Consider the following 17,125-nt stretch of genomic DNA (forward strand, 5'->3'; position numbering starts at 1 on the left):
AGAAATTCTTTGTATGATTTTTGTTGGGTGCAGAAATTCTGTTTATATTTTTTGCTGGGAGCAGAAATTCTGTGTATGACTTTTCCTGGGTGCAGAAATTCTCACCTGGGATTTCTGGGATGCCTTGAGTGTCATTTCCTGCAGATCCTGCCCTTTCAGACATGCAGATAAAATTCCTGGAGCACCTTTCTCTGCTGATCCAGCACTGGAGCTGTGCTGAGTGTTCCCTGTGGGACACACAAAATTCCAGTCTGTCCATGGAGATCCAGGTGTTGAAATCCTGGGTTTGCAGCTCCAGAATTACAGGTCTGAGAGCTTCTTTGCATTCTCAGAGGTTTTTAAAGCCCTGAATTTCTGCTTTTTTAGTGGAGTTTGCTCCTTGGAGTCTGAGGATAAATGACTAAAAGCAAGAATGGGATCATGTGATCTGATTCCTGCTGCCAAAAGATGAAGGGAGGACAGATGGTTTAGAAATTAAGTGAATATTTTACAATGTTTTTCTTTCCAATAATAGAAAAAAAAAAGTAGGTGAAATTGCCTAACATTGCCCTGCCAGCTATTAACAATGCAAATAAATGTGGAGAAAAAAAAAAAAAAAGGTGTTTATTCCTTAAAATGTGTGGGAATGCAGGCATTAGTGGTGGACTTATTTATTTCTATTAAAAAAAAAAATCAATTTGCTCTTTTCTTCCTTCTAACCCTCCTCCACCCCGAACACACCACTATTTTACCCCAGTGAGTAGCTTTGTGGTTATTGTGGTTTTTCTTCACCCAGCAACAAGACAAAAACATAAATGAAGGAAAATGTGCTGGTGGATCCACAGATTTTGATGAGACTTCAGGCTTCAGATTGTCAAAAGCAAATCTGGCCCTGTTCTGCAGTGAATTTGAGGCCAAGAATCTGGTTTTGCAGAGATCACAAATGTGTGATCTCTGACACAGCACAGGGGGATTTTAGTCCCCATCAGACATTCCAAGGCTCTGGGGAGACTCCAAAGTGGGAAATTGTTGAAATTATTTTAGTGCCTCCCAGTTTGGGGTGGTTGTCTGGAAAGTTGTTGTTCTACCCTGTATTTTGATTTATTTCCTCTATTCTCACAGTCTCTCATTCTTTAAACACAGAGCACCTGCTGGCGCCAACATTTTATTGAATAAAATGCATTTTTCCTCAACAATTGGAGAAAACCGCTGTCCGTTCTGATCTGATGTAATTTCAAATTCCTGATTTTCTTCCTTTTGTTGTTTTATTTTGTTTTCCAGGGTGGTGAAGGAAGAGATCTCAGATGACAATGCAAAGCTGCCCTGCTTCAATGGAAGAGTGGTGTCTTGGGTATGTTGGATTTTGTCTGTGGAAATCTGTGTTTGATACTGGAAGCTGATTTTTAGATCTTGTTTTTGCTGGGATGAAGGGACACAAGGAAATAATAGTAAAGTAGGTTTATAGGAGTTTTTTACAGCTGAGCAATTGGAACAAAAGTGGAATTATCAGGTGGAATCAGCAGCTCTTTCATTTCTGTGCTGATTTTACAAGTTGAAGATCTTGCAACTTACACTTCTACAACTTTTTTATATTTTAACCATTTTGATATTTTAACCATTTTGATATTTTAACTGTTATTTTTATATTTATCTATTATTTTTATATTTTAACTATTATTTTAATACTTTAGCTGTTATTTTTATATTTTAACTGAACTATTATTTTTATATTTTAACTATTATTATTATGGCTTAACTATTATTTTAATGGTTTAACTATTTTAAAAATTTTAACAATTTTTTAATATTTTAACTATTTTTAAATTAACTATTTTTTAATATTTTAACTATTTTTGTATTTTAACCATTTATTTTTGTATTTTAACTCTTTATTTGAATATTTTAACTGTTTTATACCTTAAAATATTTGAGCAGCCCAGACATTGAGGTTGTACAGAATGAAGACATTTGCTGCCTGCTGAGCAGCTTGACCTTTCCCAGCCTGGCTTCTTGCAGGCAGGATTACATGGAAATAACACGAAAAATCAAATGCAGAATCGATTGCCTGCTGTTTCCTGCATGCAAGGAGAAGTGCAGTGTGTTTTTTCAGACTGGCTTTGACTGGGAGTTTCTTCTTGAGCAAAGATTCCTTGTGGATCAGCCCTGCTGGGAAATGCTGGATCACACTGCTCCAGCCACTTCTTCCTGCTCTATTGATTAATTTTTATTTTAGGGCACTCAGATTCTGGCAGCTGGGTAGTCCCAACAGGTTTTTAGTGTTAGGCAAGCAAAACACGTGGCTTTGTAAAGCTGAGTTTAAAATCAGTCCTCCCACTCACACCCAAATATGTGTTAAGCACTCAGTAGAGTGAGGTCTTAAAAATTGGGATTTTCAGTCTGTGCTGTCCAAAAGTAGCTGGGAATTGTGTTCAGAAGGAAAAGTTACTTTTCCCCTTTTTTTTAAGACCTCCCTACCTGTTTTTTTACCTTTTTGCTCCAACCTTTAGCCCAAGCAACAATAAGTGACTGATAACCAAGGGGACTTTTCCGAGAGCTCAGCCATGCGTTTCCTCCCAGCAGCATCAGAATGCCTTGGCTGGGGCATGGAGGAGTGCTTGAAGGCAGAATTATTTTGATTTAAAGCTGCATTTCTGATCCAATTCCAATCTAAAGCTGGGCAGTGCTCAGAGAAAGGAACGAGTACCACTTTCCTCCAGGAAAAAGGGAAGATTCCCTGGATGAGGGAAAATTGGTTGTCAAACGAATAAAACCATTGGCATTAGAGAATCAAACTGATGTTTAAACAAACAGAAAATGTTTGAGAGCTGAGGATCCATCTGCAGGCAGCACCAATTTATTAATTTCACAACTTTCTTCAATTCTTAATGAGGTTGTGCCCTGGGAACTGATTTGGGATGGGGATCAGTGCTCCAGGATGCCCCTGAGCTCTGCTGCTGCTGCTTTTGTCTCCAATGCAAGGATCACAGAACGTGGGGCTCTGCCAGGGTGGCAAGGGATGGGACAAAAAGGGATTTCATGTGTGATTAACGAGCAGAAAAGAGAGTCCCAAAAGCTGCAGATGAAGCAGAGCAGGAAATGGAGCTGGGATTTGTGCTGCCATGGCCTGGGAGCAGCACTGGTGCCTTGTGTCCCTTGCTGGTCACCAGAATCCCTTGTGAAAGCTGCCCTGGAACAGGGGCTGGACAGACTTAAAGAATAAAATAGGGATTTTTATAATAATAATGATAATAAAATATCTAAAATATATAAATGTCTATAATATATATATTTATATTTTATAAATTATAACTGTATAAAATATATAATATAGTTATATATAAATATAGATTTTTTAAATATATTGCATATATTATATTTATGTATATATATATATATAAATATATATATATGTAATACTATTATTTTCCTTAATTGAGCATTTTTTGTGTGCTACACTGAATTTTTTCATGCTGCTCAGGATGAGTTATAAACCCATCCATATGTCAGGATGAATTACAAGCCCACCCAGTCCTGCAGAGGCAGCAAGATTGGAGAAAGTTGGGTTGGATTTATTCCTTCAAAACTTGTTTTTTTTCCTGCCTTCCCACCCATAAGCTACTCCCAAATTTCTCCTGGTTTAGTGCATTTTAGGAGCTCCTTTTGCAGATGATGTTGACAAGGGTTTCTGTTTAGCAATCAGCTCAAACATCTGGGTCTGACCTGCCTGATGAATTGCAAATTGCTTTTTCCACACTAACACCCATAAAATTGCAGGGCTTATCTGCCTCTATTTGCTGCTAATTACTGCAGGAGTTTTATGTAAATCTCACTGGAAGTTAATTGTTCCCTTTTGAAATCTTTAATATCCCATTCACTGGGACTTAACAGATAATTGCACACAAATCTTCCAGGGATAGCAAAGTTGGGTCTTTACCTTTTAGAAACATATATAAATATAATTTCTATATATATTATTTATGTTTTTATATATGATGTACAAATATATAGAAAATAATACAATATATAATATAGAAAATATAAAATATTACATAAAGAAATAAAAAGAAATATTATTTATATAATTTTATATATAAATATCATTATATATTAAACATATAACCTATAAATATATAGAGGTATAATATTATACATGATATATATTATATATCATATATAAAAATATATATAAAACATATAAACTTTCAATATATTCTTTTATATATTTTAATATATATCATTATATAGAAAATACAATAATACAAATAATATAGAATATATTACATTAATTATAATTATATATAAATAAAATTAGTATATATTTATATGTATATATAATTATAGATAAAATTTTATATGTATATAATTTTTAAATATTATATATGGATATATAATTATATATGCACACACACTTTTTTTTTTGTGTGTTTCAGCCAGGGTTATTTACTAATCTGTTGTTTTTTGGTTTTGTTTTTTTTTAATGGGTCTGAGCTTTCTTTGTCCCCAGTGCTATGAAATGTGCGTCAGCTGCTGGGAGACAGTTGGGATTCTTGCACAAACCCATCTGTAAGGATTTTGTGGTCCTGGAAATCACTGCAGCATGTTTCACAGCCCCAGCACACGTGTAAAAATGTAAAAAACCCCTCAATGTACACAGCCCCAGCACTTGTGTAAAAATGGGAAAAATCAGATTGCTGTGCTCCTGGAAGTGACTGCAGTGAGTTTCACAGCCCCAGCGCTAAATGTAGAAATGGGAAAATTCAGTGTACCCAGCACAGCTGATCCTCTTCTTCCTCCCACCTCTCCCTCCTGACTGAGCCCGTGGCTACTTTGAAGTTTCCACCAGGACTGACGTGGGGAAATGTGAGATTTTCATCTTTTTTAATCCCATTTGAATCCTTCTGTTTGTCAGAGGTGGGAACTTTGATCTGGGTGTCATCTGCAGGACTGATTTCCATAGGGGAAAATATTCCAGGGAGGATCTGCAGGTCTGGATTAGTGGTGAATTAAAATCCCTGCTGCTAATTAGCTATTTCAACTTCCTCCCCAGCCCTCTTATGTCCTGCTTGTTTTCCTCCTCCACAGCTCAGATCTCCTTCCTTTGATTTCAGCCTGGGTTTGTTTTTTCCATTTTTGTTTTTTCTTGTGTGGTTTTGGGGTTTTTTTTGCTGGTTTTGTTGTTGTTGTGGTGGTGTTTTTTAAGCATGAAATAATTTGGGGCAGAGCTGCTCTTTCCTAGATTCGTTTGCAAGGAATTCTTTTAAATCCTTTAAAAATCCTTTTTTTTCCTTTTAAACTGGGTGATCTTTAGTTTTTTGACAATACAGAGGCTATCATTAATTGTGTGTCAGAATTCTTATTTACAGTAAATGCATTTACACAAACACATCTTCTGCCAGAAATAGCTGATATTTGTCCTGTTTTTCTAACATACAACACAAAATGTAATTTTTCTCTGAGAATGATTTGTTTGGAGTTTTCTGGGACTTCTTAGCTGAATGAAATTATTAATGCCATTTTTGCTTTTTGCCTTTTTATTTTTGGGCCTTAACTGGGCAATTTGAAAAAAAAAAAAAGTGGAAGAAAATATTTTTTTACAATAAATTGTTTTTCTGTTCTCTTGGGGAAAAGTGGAATGGTGGAAGCTGGGAGTGTGGCAGGAATTGGTTTGTGACTGCTGCCAGCTCTGTTATCCCTGTTTTTTTGGAAGGATTTGCAACATCTGGGAACAATTCCTTGCCTGGCTGCTGAGAATGTGCAGTTCCCCATTGGCTGGCAGTGATGTCACTGCTTTCTGGGAGGTTTTCCCTGCTTTTTCCTCCCCATTATCTGGGTGCCAGCGGATAATTCTTGTCCTGTTTGTACATCAGCTTTTTCTAGCCTCTATTTGCAGTTATAATGAACTCCGTGGTGGGGCAGAACCATTTGACAAGGGCAGCACAGGAGCTTCAGGGCAGGGAAATGAAAAAATAAAAATGCTCAGTGCTGAAGCAGGGAATAAAAATCCCCTGGAGCAGAATCTTGGATGAAATGAGCTGATTTCAGGGCCAGTCTCTTCGCAGTTTATATAAACCCTCACTCATCCCAAGCCTCATCTCAGCATGGACAATTTCTCCTTGCTCAAATAAAATCCTTTTGCTGATGAGGTTTTAGCAGAGCTGGGGAGTCCTGGTGCCTTTGAGGGAATTCCTGGTGGAGCACAGGAATTTTTTTGCAATTCCAGTTCTGCAATTGCTCCTTTGGGAGCAGCCTTGTGTGGATAATGGGGCACAGCTCGGAAGCTTTGACTTAGGATTTGAGCTGCCTCTGACTTGATGGGAAATAATTATTTCCAGCTCAGAGATGAATGTGGCTGTTGGGAAGTTGCTGTCAAAAATATAAATGGCTCTTTTGGCTATTTCTTTAGTCACTGGGATGCCTTGGGAAGGCTGAGCTAGAGCAGAGTTAAAGAATAAAGCAGGGATTTATGACAAGTTTCTCCTCAATGGATCCACCTTGGGCAGCACAAGAGCCCAGCCAGGGCTGCACCAAGATGAACCAAAATGGTCCCAAAATGAACCCAGAATGAACCAAAATGGTCCCAAAAAATGGATGATCAGTCACAAAAAATGTTTTAGTCCACTGGCATCTTGGAGTGAATTGTCCAATTCCAGCTTTAGCCCATGCAGTCCCATCCTTGTTTTTCTCTCTCCAGCCCACGCTGTTTGTGCTCTGGGCTGAGATTTGGATCATTTGTCCTTGGTGCCCAGCTGGAGCAGGAATTGTTTTGTCTCCCTGCTCTGTGCACAGAGCTCACCATCCCACAGTATGAAGCCCAGACCCACCCACTAAAGCAGCACAGAATGTGAAAAATAGAAAAGCCAAAACCTGAGGCATCACCTGGGATCAATCCCTCACGAGGCTCTCCCTGAGCCCAGAGATACACCAAGAGCTGCTGCTGTTCCTCAGTGGGAGTTTCAATATTGTACTTTTGCTGCTGATAAATTAATCAATATTTCGCCAGATGAGATTTGAGATAAGGGATTTAGGATAATTCCCAAGTACACCACAGAAGAATTCCTGGTGCTTGCAGGAATTCTGTGCCTATCCAGACTGATGTTTTCACGTGGAACCTGAATTTAAGCTGAATTTAACCTGTTTTTCTGCAGGTTTGGCAGGAATCCCTGCACTTCCCCTCAGATCCTGGAAATTTGGCTGTACACTTCGAGAAGCTGGTGGGATTTTGAGGATGTAATTTTGTGTAATTCTGTTTTTTTTTTTTTTTTCTGTTGGCAGCTGGTCCTGGCTGAGAGCTCCCACTCTGACACAGGCTCCCAATGCACCGAGAGCCACGTGGAGCTGCCCCCAGCCCTGGAGAGGACAGGAGGCATCGGAGACTCCCGGCCCCCCTCCTTCCAGTAAGCCCCAATTTATTCATCAGATTCTCCTTTAGCAAATTGATTTATCAAATTCTCATTCCCATCTATTTCTCACCCTCATTTCCCTTCCTGCTCCAAGCCAGCTGTTTGTTTCTGTGGTTATAAAAATCAAATATCGAGGAATAAAAAGGGGCCTGAAAAACCCCTTTCATTCTTAGAGTGAAATATTTATCTAAAATATTTATCCAATATGAGATATTTGTCCAAAATATCTCATTTTCCTGGCCCACATCATTCCAGTAAACCGAAATTCTCATTGATTTATTATTGATTTATTCCATCTATTTCTCACCCTCATTTCCCTTCCTGCTGCAAGGCAACTGTTTGATTTTTATAAAAATTAAATATTGAGGAATTTAAAGGGGGATGGGACTGAAAAAACCCTGTCATTGATAGAGTGAATATTTATCCAAAATATTTCATTTTTCCAGCCCCCATCATTCCAGTAATTTACATTTGTTTGTGAAATTCTTATTCCTATCTCTCGCCCTCATTTCCCTTCCTGCTGCAAGCTAGCTGTTTGTTGTTGTGGTAATAAAAATTAAATATTGAGGAATTAAAAGGGGGATGGGACTGAAAGCCCCCTGTCATTGTTACAGTGAATATTTATTTCATATGAAATATTTATCCAAAATATCTCATTTTCTCAGCCCCCATCATTCCAGTAATTCCCATTGATTTATCAAATTATCTTTCCCATCTATTTCTCACCCTCATTTCCCTTCCTGCTGCAATCCAGCTGTTTGTTGTTGTGATCATAAAACTCAAATATTGACGAGTTAAAAGGGAGATGGGACTGAAAACCCTCTGTCATTGTGGAGAGTGAAATATTTATCCAAAATATCTCATTTTCCAGCCTGTTGTGGATGAGTTAAGTAGGGAGGGAGCCCAAAATGCTTTTTGCAGTGATTAGTGTGTTCTGTGTGATTAGGGAGGCTGCAGAGGCAGCTGAAGGCTGCTGGCAGCAGGGAGAATTTCCACCAGGAATAATAATTACAATTCCATGGCCATCCAGAGGCTGCCAGCCTCAGCTGTGGCTGGGAATATCTGCTTTGATATTCTTATTTCCTCTTCCTGATCCTTAGATATCTTCATTTTCCAGGGAATTTCCACCAGGAAAAAATTCCTCTTTCCACCAGGGGGATTTAAAGCAGAGCCTTGTGCTCTTAGGCTGTGTTTGGAGAAGGAAATATGGCCTGGATTTGCCTTTTTTTCAATTTTTTTTTTTTTGGGGGGGATGGATGTTGCCTGGAAGAGCTGTCAATGTTATGAGTCTTTTTAAAATAAACCTTTTAGCGGACAAGAAATGCTGGGAAATCCTGGCAGTGCCTTGATAGGGCTGTGCTGCCCTCCTGTGTTCTGATCTGGCCAGAAAATAAAACCAGGCTTTTGTCTTTCCTGGCCTAAACCTGCCTGGCACAGCTGCAAGCACCAGCTTTGTTTAAAAAGATAATTAGCTGATAATTAGGCACGAGGTTTGTGGGTCTAATGCCCTACTGGTCCTCCTGCTTTGTTTTTTTGGTTTTTTCCCCTTCAATTTTTGCTTCACCATTGAATGAAATCAATATATATAGAAATAATTAATTAGATAGAACATTTATATATTATAAAATATATATTATATATTACATGTTATGTATTATACAATGTAATATATAATATATTACATATAATGTAATGTATAATATTTATATTATATAAAATAATTTAATAATTATTAAAGAATTTAATTTAATAATTAATTTATTTACTAAATTATTTGGCTCAGCACTGGGGGAAAAGGCAGCTTTTTTTTTTTATTTTTGCACCCTTTTTAATGGTGTAAATCCCATTTTAGAGGCTGGTTTGAGTGAGGATCCTGAGCAGGAGTCAGCAGATGGAGCTGCTGGGATGGACAAGAGTGACCTGAGCCACATGCATGTCACCTCTTCCCTTTGCCAGCTGTGCTGCACTCAACAAGAAATGTTAAAAAATCTGTGTGGCAGCACTGAAATCCCCCTGGCATTTTGGTAGGGAGTAAAATATGTTCCCTTGGTAGGGATTAAAATGTGCCCCCAGATGTTTTCCTGAAGGACAGCCTTGATGTCCTCATGGCTGTGGTGGGCACGTCACCCATCACATCTGTGCTCAGGGAGGGGGGTGGGCAGGAGTTCTGAAATGGGGAAATAGCTTCACCCTCAGGTGCTTTGGGGTTCTCTTTTCACCCCTCAGGTGGTTTTGTTTTTTTTATTTTTCACCTCTCAGGTGGTTTTGGGTTGTCTTTTCACTCTCAGGTGTTTTTTGGGTTCTCTTTTCCCCCTTGAGGTGTTTTTAGGTTCTCTTTCCCCCCTGAGGTGTTTTTGGGGTGTCCCATCAGCCTGGGCCAGCGTGCAGCGCTCACCCTCAGCAGTTCTGTCCCCTCTGCCCCAAGCTGCTCCTGGCTGGAGCTGCCTGGGTGGGAAGGGGACCAGCAGAATAACGCAGTGATTGTCCCCCTGTGCTCTGTGCCAGCCCCAACGCTGCCAGCAGCAGGGATGGCCTGGACAACGAGACAGGAACCGAGTCCGTGCTCAGCCATCGGCGTGAGCGGCACCGGCGCAGGAACCGCGAGAGCCACGAGGATGGTGAGTGCCTCCTCATCCTCCCCTCCCTCATCTTCCTCACGGCTCCCAGAGCAGCAGCTCCTCTGTGGGGTTTGTGAGGGTCCCCAGGATGAGGTGAGAGAAGAGAATCTGACTCTGTGTTCTCAGAAGGCTGATTTATTATGATATGATATGATATGATATGATATGATGTTAAATAACATATGATATGATATAGTCTATTCTCTATTCTATATTCTATTCTATTCTCTTATATACTCTTTTATTTTATATTATATAATATTTTATTTTATATTACATATTCTCTTATATTAATGATGTTACGTTATATGATATTATGCTATACTATATTATACTATACTAAAACTATACTAAAGAATACAGAAAGGATACAGACAGAAGGTTTAGCAAGAATGAATAATAAAAACTCATTGCTGACTCCTCAAATTCTGACACAGGTGATGGTGATTGGTCATTAATTAAAAACAATTCAATGAAACCAATAAAACATGCACCTGTTGGTAAAGGATCTCCAGCCACATCCCAAAGCAGCAAACACAGGAGAAGCAATCAGATAATTATTATTTACTTTTTTTCTCTGAGGCTTCTCAGCTTCCCAGGAGAAGAAATCCCGGTGAAGGGATTTTTCAGAAAATATCACAGTGACACTCCTCCTCCTCCTCCCCAAAGACTCCTGGCTGCATTCCTGCCAGCTTTCAGGGAGTCTTCATTATTATTTTAATGCAATAATTTGATAATTGCTCTGAAACTCTTTGAAGCTCATCGTTTTTGCCAGAAACACTCCACAGTGAAGTGGCAGAGAGATTGTTTTTGACAATGTGCAGAACTTTGTGTAGCATGAGAAGATGAATGGCTTGGCTGTTGATTTCTCAAGGTTTGGATCAGCTGTGGTGTTTTCTGCTGGTGTAACAGAGGCTCTGAAGATCTTTTTTTATACCTAAATGCACCCAAAGTGCACGTATAAAATGCAGAACTCCATCTCTTGCCTCTGGTCTGTACATCAAAGGAAGCTTGGGTTTTTCATTCATTGCCAGACAAGAATTTCCAGGCTTAATTAAGAATTAATAGGTGCCACCCATTGTGTTTAAAATGGTGCAGAATTTGGAATACTTGGGCCCAAGAAATGCCATCACAGCCTTTATTCACAGCTCCACCCACCAAAGCATTTGCCTCCAGTTAGAAATCAGATTTCTACTGAGGGATTCTGTTCGTTTAACCCTTCCAGAGGGTCACTGATGAGGAGTGAATGGAAATCCCTCAGTGGGAGGAGCAGAGCTGTCTGTGCATGATCCTGACTGCATATTCCTTTGGAAACTGACAGAAAGAGGCAGAATCCTCTCACAGTGTTGATTAAAAACTTGTTACAGGAAGAATGTGAAAAGGGGAGTTGTTTTAAGCATGAAATCAGTGCCAGGGCATGTTTTGCTCTGGATATTTTTGGCATAAGAGCTGGTGTTGGTGGATGGAATTGTGTGAGCATTGTAGTGGTCAGAAACCCATTCATGCATTTCCCTTGAGAATGAAATGGGATTAGTTTCCCTCCTTTTACCAAAGCCCACGCAAGAACCTTACTACAGTCACAAACATTACTTTTCTCTGAATTTAGGCCTTCTGCCTGCAGCAGGTGAGTTCTGTTAGTGTGCATAGAGCAAGGAGAGCTGCTTTAAGACATTATTCAATGTCCATGGTGTTTCTGTTGTCATAACAGTATTAAATTTAGCAACAACAACATCCAGTACAATAACAACACCAGGAGTGTGTTGTTTTCAGTGGAAAGCAAATCTAAAATGCACAGTTCAGCTCTGTGTCCTGGATTGCACTGAAAGAAGTGAAATACCCAAAACCTGGGAAGGATTTTAAGCCCTTTTCATAAGAATGATCACGGGGTCACTCTTTTCTTGCACCTGCAAGTCTTGTGTGGATGTAAAATGGGGCAACAGCCTTTGGAGAAGGGGGACAAGGATGGGGAAAGGGCTGTGACACCTGGATCCAGCTGCTGTGTGCTGGGAAAATCCTCCCTGAAATGCAGCGAGAGTGTTTGATGTGCTCCTGCAGGGACTCGTTTGAAATGCCCAAATGACAGCCCTGATGCTTGGCAGAGGGATCTCCTGCAGCTCTGTGTTACTCACAGCTTTGTGCCAGAGGATTTATTCCAGAGGCACAGGAACAGCTCACCCCAGCTGGACAATTTGGAAGTGTTTGGTACAAAGAATCACCCACCCTGGCAAAGAGGATTTTCCTGGGTTCCCTCAAGGGAAGGCAGTTCTTGTTCCACAAGAAAGCAGGAGCAGGGTGTTGCAGCCTTCATTTCAAACAGGTGAAGTGAGAAAAGGTGTGAAGGTGCCATTTGGGAACAGAAACACTAAGCTGGAACCTGAACAGGTCAAACAGGCTGAGCTCAGAGCACTGGAATTGAGAGGTTCCACAGAATGAAGGTTGGGAAAACCCCAACCCTAAACAAAGATTTTTTTGTGCTTCTCTGCATTTTAATTTACAAAAATTGCTTCCTAATTTTACTGGAAAACATTGCCAGCTTTGAAGTGCAGCAAGATCCTTGCAGAGGTTTGGTTTGGAGTTGGGGTGATGAGAATTCCCCAGATTCTCCATGGATAATGAGCAGTGTGGTACCACAGGTGGGTTGTTCAGCACAGCTGCCTGAATATTTCCCTTCATTTCTGCAGGGTTACTCACCCCAAAAAAGTTGATTTTGCTGAATTCCACACACAGAGTGATAAATATTGATTGCAGCTGCAGCTGGAGGGTGTGGGACACACCTGGGTGATCTGACAGTGTTTTCACACCTCTTCCCATTGAAAATGCAAAAGGATTTGGGGTATCCCTAAGTTCTTCCACCCCTTTCCCATAAATTGCATTCCTGTTTTAAGTGCACAGACAATTAATCTCCATCTGTGCTTTTATATTCTCTGATTTCAAAATAATCCCCACAAAGATGGTGCCTTGAGGAATGGCATAAAACTCCTTTTTTGGAGCTGTGTGACACTGCAGATACAAACATCAAGAAAACCTCGAGGAAAACCGATCTGGAAAAAAAAACATCAAGATGTCAGAGCTCCCAACAAATGTCCTCATTGCTTTGGGAGGTTGACAAAGTTCTTACTAAGTGAAAGTAGATCGAGGATCTTAATTGGGGTGGTGGGAGGTCTGCCTGGCACATGTGCTGGGGACCCCCGGCTGGGAGGAACAAAGCTGCCATGTCAGTTTGGTGAGCAGGAGTGGGAAAGGGGACTGCGGGAGCTCTAATTAGGTAGGTAATTAAGGGACAGTATGGTTTTTTTGGATGTTGAGGAATGTTTTATAGCTGCTGCTGGGTTCCTGACAAGTCTGCAGATGTCAATGTCGATGCTGAGGTTTCAACACCCACTTTGCTGTGGGGTCAGTTTAACTCTTGAGCAGCCAGTGAGAACCCTTCATGTGGGCAGGCTCACAGATCCCCAAATGTTTGGGAAGAGGAGCAGCTGCAGATTTCCCCTGGCTGCTGCAATATGTGGAGTTTTAACTGTGATTTATGACTGCAGGAGGGCTGGGACTGCAAAACAGCTGGGGTAGGCATGTTGGGCCTGACTGGGGTGGAGGGACTGGGGCTGTGTGAGGATCCGAAGAACTTCAGTCCCAAGGCAAGTCAGGGCACAGGAATGCGCCCATAAGGCAGGATGACTAATAATAAAGTGCTTTTCAGACCTTCTGATATCACTTTGTCTGTCCTCAATACCCCTTCAGTGACAATTAATTATCCTTTTTCTTTCTTGGTTTCTATGTCAACCTTGGTAGGAAATTCTTTCAGGGGATAAACATGGATCCTCTTCTCAAACTTCTCTCTGGCTCAAAGAATTCACTGTAAAACCTCTCCTACATCTCCTGCTGTGGTGCCACAACCCCACTGTAGCCACATTTCTCTTCACAGAGAAGAGCAAGGCACAACTTCCCAAGAGTATTTCTGGGATTCATATTCTCTAAACCTCAGAGCAAAGAAAACCAGTTCTTATCTCATTTGCTGTGCCTGTGTTTGTGCAAAATTAGAATGCAAGATGGAGATTGTTTACCCAGGGGGATGGAGTTTTGTTTCATTGGCCTGTCAGGGCCAGTTGCATGTGTGGGGACTGTTGGGTGATAGTCACCAGATGAGTGCAGTTGAATGCTTGGCAAATTCAGTTTAGATGTAATGGAATATAGTGTAATATAATATAGAATAATATATTTTATATATATATATATATATATATATATATATATATATTCATATATATGTTCATAATAAATAAATAGTATAGTATATATAATATACGATAATACATAATGTATACTACACTAATATAATATGGAATAATATAGTATAATAAAGTAATTAATTAACCTTCTGATATCAATGGAATCCTCCTCATCATTTACTCTACTTCATCATGGGCAAAAATATCTATGATATCCCCCTGGGCTGTAACACTCTATTATAGTAAATATAATATGATATGATATAATATGATATAATATCATATTGTATGTAATATTATATAAACATACTGTAGTATAATATAGTAAAAAAAAGTAATTAATTAACCTTCTGATATCAAGGGAATCCTCCTCATCATTTCCTCTACTTCATCAGGGGCAAAAATATCTGCAATACCCCCTTGGTCTGTAACACTCCTTTCCTGTGCCCTGCAGCCCCCAGGATCAATGGGCACCCCAAGCTGGACAGGCACCGGGAGCATCCCCCTGGCTACGACAGCTCCTCCACCATGCTGAGCAGTGAACTGGAGTCCAGCAGCTTCATCGACTCTGAGGATGATGACAACACCAGCAGGTACAGCCCTGCCAGGGACACAGCGCTGGGCACCTCTTGGGCTCCTCGTCTCTTTTTTTTTTTTTTTTTTTTTTTTTTTTTTGGTGGGGGGGTTTGGTTTTTTTGGGTTGGGTTTTTTTTTTTGTTTTTTTTTCCTTTCATTTCTTTAGTGATTTTGATGCCTTGAGAAGGAACAGAGACTAGATAAAGAATAAAGTAGGGGTTTATGAAAAGTTTCTCCTCAATGGATCCACCTTGGGCAGCACAGGAGCTCAGCCAGGGCTGTACCCAGGATGAACCAAAATGGTCCCAAAATCCACGGCCGGGCACGGGGTCTCTCACTTTGATCAGTTCTGCTCCGTTTGCATCTTGGAGTGAATTGTCCAATTCCAGCTTTAGCCCATGCAGTCCCATCCTTGTTTTTCTCTCTCCAGCCCACGCTGTTTGTGCTCTGGGCTGAGATTTGGATCATTTGTCCTTGGTGCCCAGCTGGAGCAGGAATTGTTTTGTCTCCCTGCTCTGTGCACAGAGCTCACCATCCCACAGTATGAAGCCCAGACCCACCCACTAAAGCAGCACAGAATGTGAAAAATAGAAAAGCCAAAACCTGAGGCATCAGTACAGAATCTGAAAAACAGAAGTGCCAAAGCCTGAGGCATCACTTTGAGCACAGGTTGTTCATCAGTGCCATCTCTGTGTGGAATCACTGCTCAGTTTTTGGGTCAAGGGTCTGGGCCAAATATATAATTCTATGAATTATACCTATAAGTTACATCTAAAGATATTTTTGTTTTTCTTTAAGAAGTCTTTACCTCTGTTATTTGGTCCAAACCACTGCTTCTGTTGAAAGAAAAGCTCTGCTTCTCTCCTTTTCATAGCAACAATGGCCACATTTCCAGATCAAAGCACTCTGCCTACCTATTTATAAAGCAGTGGTATGAATATTAAAACAAAATACTGTCAGCAGAGGTTCCTAATAAGTGTGCACTTTACTGGAGCTCAATTATAGAGGAATACCTGGGTAATTGTATACCCTACTCTGAGACCTATGAGCAGTTCAGGAATTCATCAAAGTTAATGCTGTTGCAAAGGCTGCCATGGATTTGTGGCTTCTTCATTATTTCTTTCTTTTTGTGTAGGCAGAGTGTGTGAATTATTCCCTACTTGAAAAATACCTCTCATTTCAAGACATCTTTGTTATATCTAAAGATGTTTTTGTTTTTCTTTAAGAAGTCTTTAAGCCAATACATTTCATGGATTTAAAATATTTCTTTTCATGGATGTAAAACAAATCTAAAGTATTTTCTTTCATTTTCCTGGCCACATTCTCTGGAATATTCTTCATTTTCCTGGCCACTGGCTCTAGAGCTGTTGTTCATCCCAGTGGACTCTGAAAATCCAGCATGGATTTGTCAGAGGACAACAGGGTGACAGATCTCTGGTGGGTCACAGTGATCTGCAGCTAGAACAAATAAGGCAGGACGTGGTAATTTTGATAAAACCATGAGATTTTTAATAAAAACAGCAAAAAGCAACTACTCCTGGAGATCCTGAACCCCTTGATGTGCTTACAAACATGATCAGCTTTTGGATCTTGGTGGATCTGTTGGGTCTTGCAGCTGGTCAGGGTTTAAAGACCTCACAATTCTGATTAAAGGCTGAGAGTTCCCAAAGGGCTGAAAGGATAACTAAAATCCACATTAGAGATTTAGTCCTGAATTAGTTTCAAGAATTTATTTTGCACTCCCAGTGAAGTGCAGAGTGTCCCTGCACATGGCAGGTGTTGGAATAAGATGAGTTTAAGGCCCCTTCCAACCCAAACCATTCAATGATGAGATACAAAAAAGCACTTTTCTGGATATTTCCCTGCATGGAGGAATGGTCCTTAACCCTGAATGCACCCAAAGCTTTCAGGGCTTTGAGCCCTCCCCCAAAACCTGGAGCCCACAACAACAAAACCCTGCAGGTGATTTGTGTTTCTTGTAAATAAATGAATAATTTTCATGGCAGCCAGCAATGCAGTGGGGCAGGATTAGCTCAGGGTGGCCACATTAGAGCAGACCCAGCGAAATCTCACAGTATGAATAAAATAATAATAAAACTTCCTGAGTCTGACCTGAGAAGAAAGAGATTCTTGGAAGCTGCTGCTCCTGCCTTTCCCTCTGGAGGCTGGGCAGGAGTTTTTGGCACAGGAGGAGCTGCCAGGCCAGCTAGTCAGGAAGAACCACTGCAGGAATGCTCCAAGGTATGCTGCCGTGTTCCGGGGGTGATGATGATGTTCTCAGGCACAGGAGACTTGGTGCTGGCAGGGAGAAGTTTTCTCTAGAGGC

The 17,125-nt window shown here is 40.4% G+C and overlaps 1 protein-coding gene across 4 annotated transcripts in view; it reads left to right on the plus strand.

Annotated features, from left to right (window-relative positions):
• DVL1 (dishevelled segment polarity protein 1) overlaps window positions 1–17,125 on the plus strand; it is a 48,281-nt gene that overhangs the window by 12,294 nt on the left and 18,862 nt on the right. For all 4 annotated transcript variants that reach the window (XM_063176830.1, XM_063176831.1, XM_063176833.1 and 1 more), the window contains 4 exons: window positions 1,261–1,330; window positions 7,252–7,373; window positions 9,885–9,997; window positions 14,678–14,816. In XM_063176830.1, the coding sequence (XP_063032900.1) occupies window positions 1,261–1,330; window positions 7,252–7,373; window positions 9,885–9,997; window positions 14,678–14,816 (444 nt within the window). The remainder of the gene's footprint in view (window positions 1–1,260; window positions 1,331–7,251; window positions 7,374–9,884; window positions 9,998–14,677; window positions 14,817–17,125) is intronic.

The sequence above is a fragment of the Melospiza melodia genome, chromosome 26, assembly GCF_035770615.1.
Source record: "Melospiza melodia melodia isolate bMelMel2 chromosome 26, bMelMel2.pri, whole genome shotgun sequence".
Classification (NCBI taxonomy): Eukaryota; Metazoa; Chordata; class Aves; order Passeriformes; family Passerellidae; genus Melospiza; species Melospiza melodia.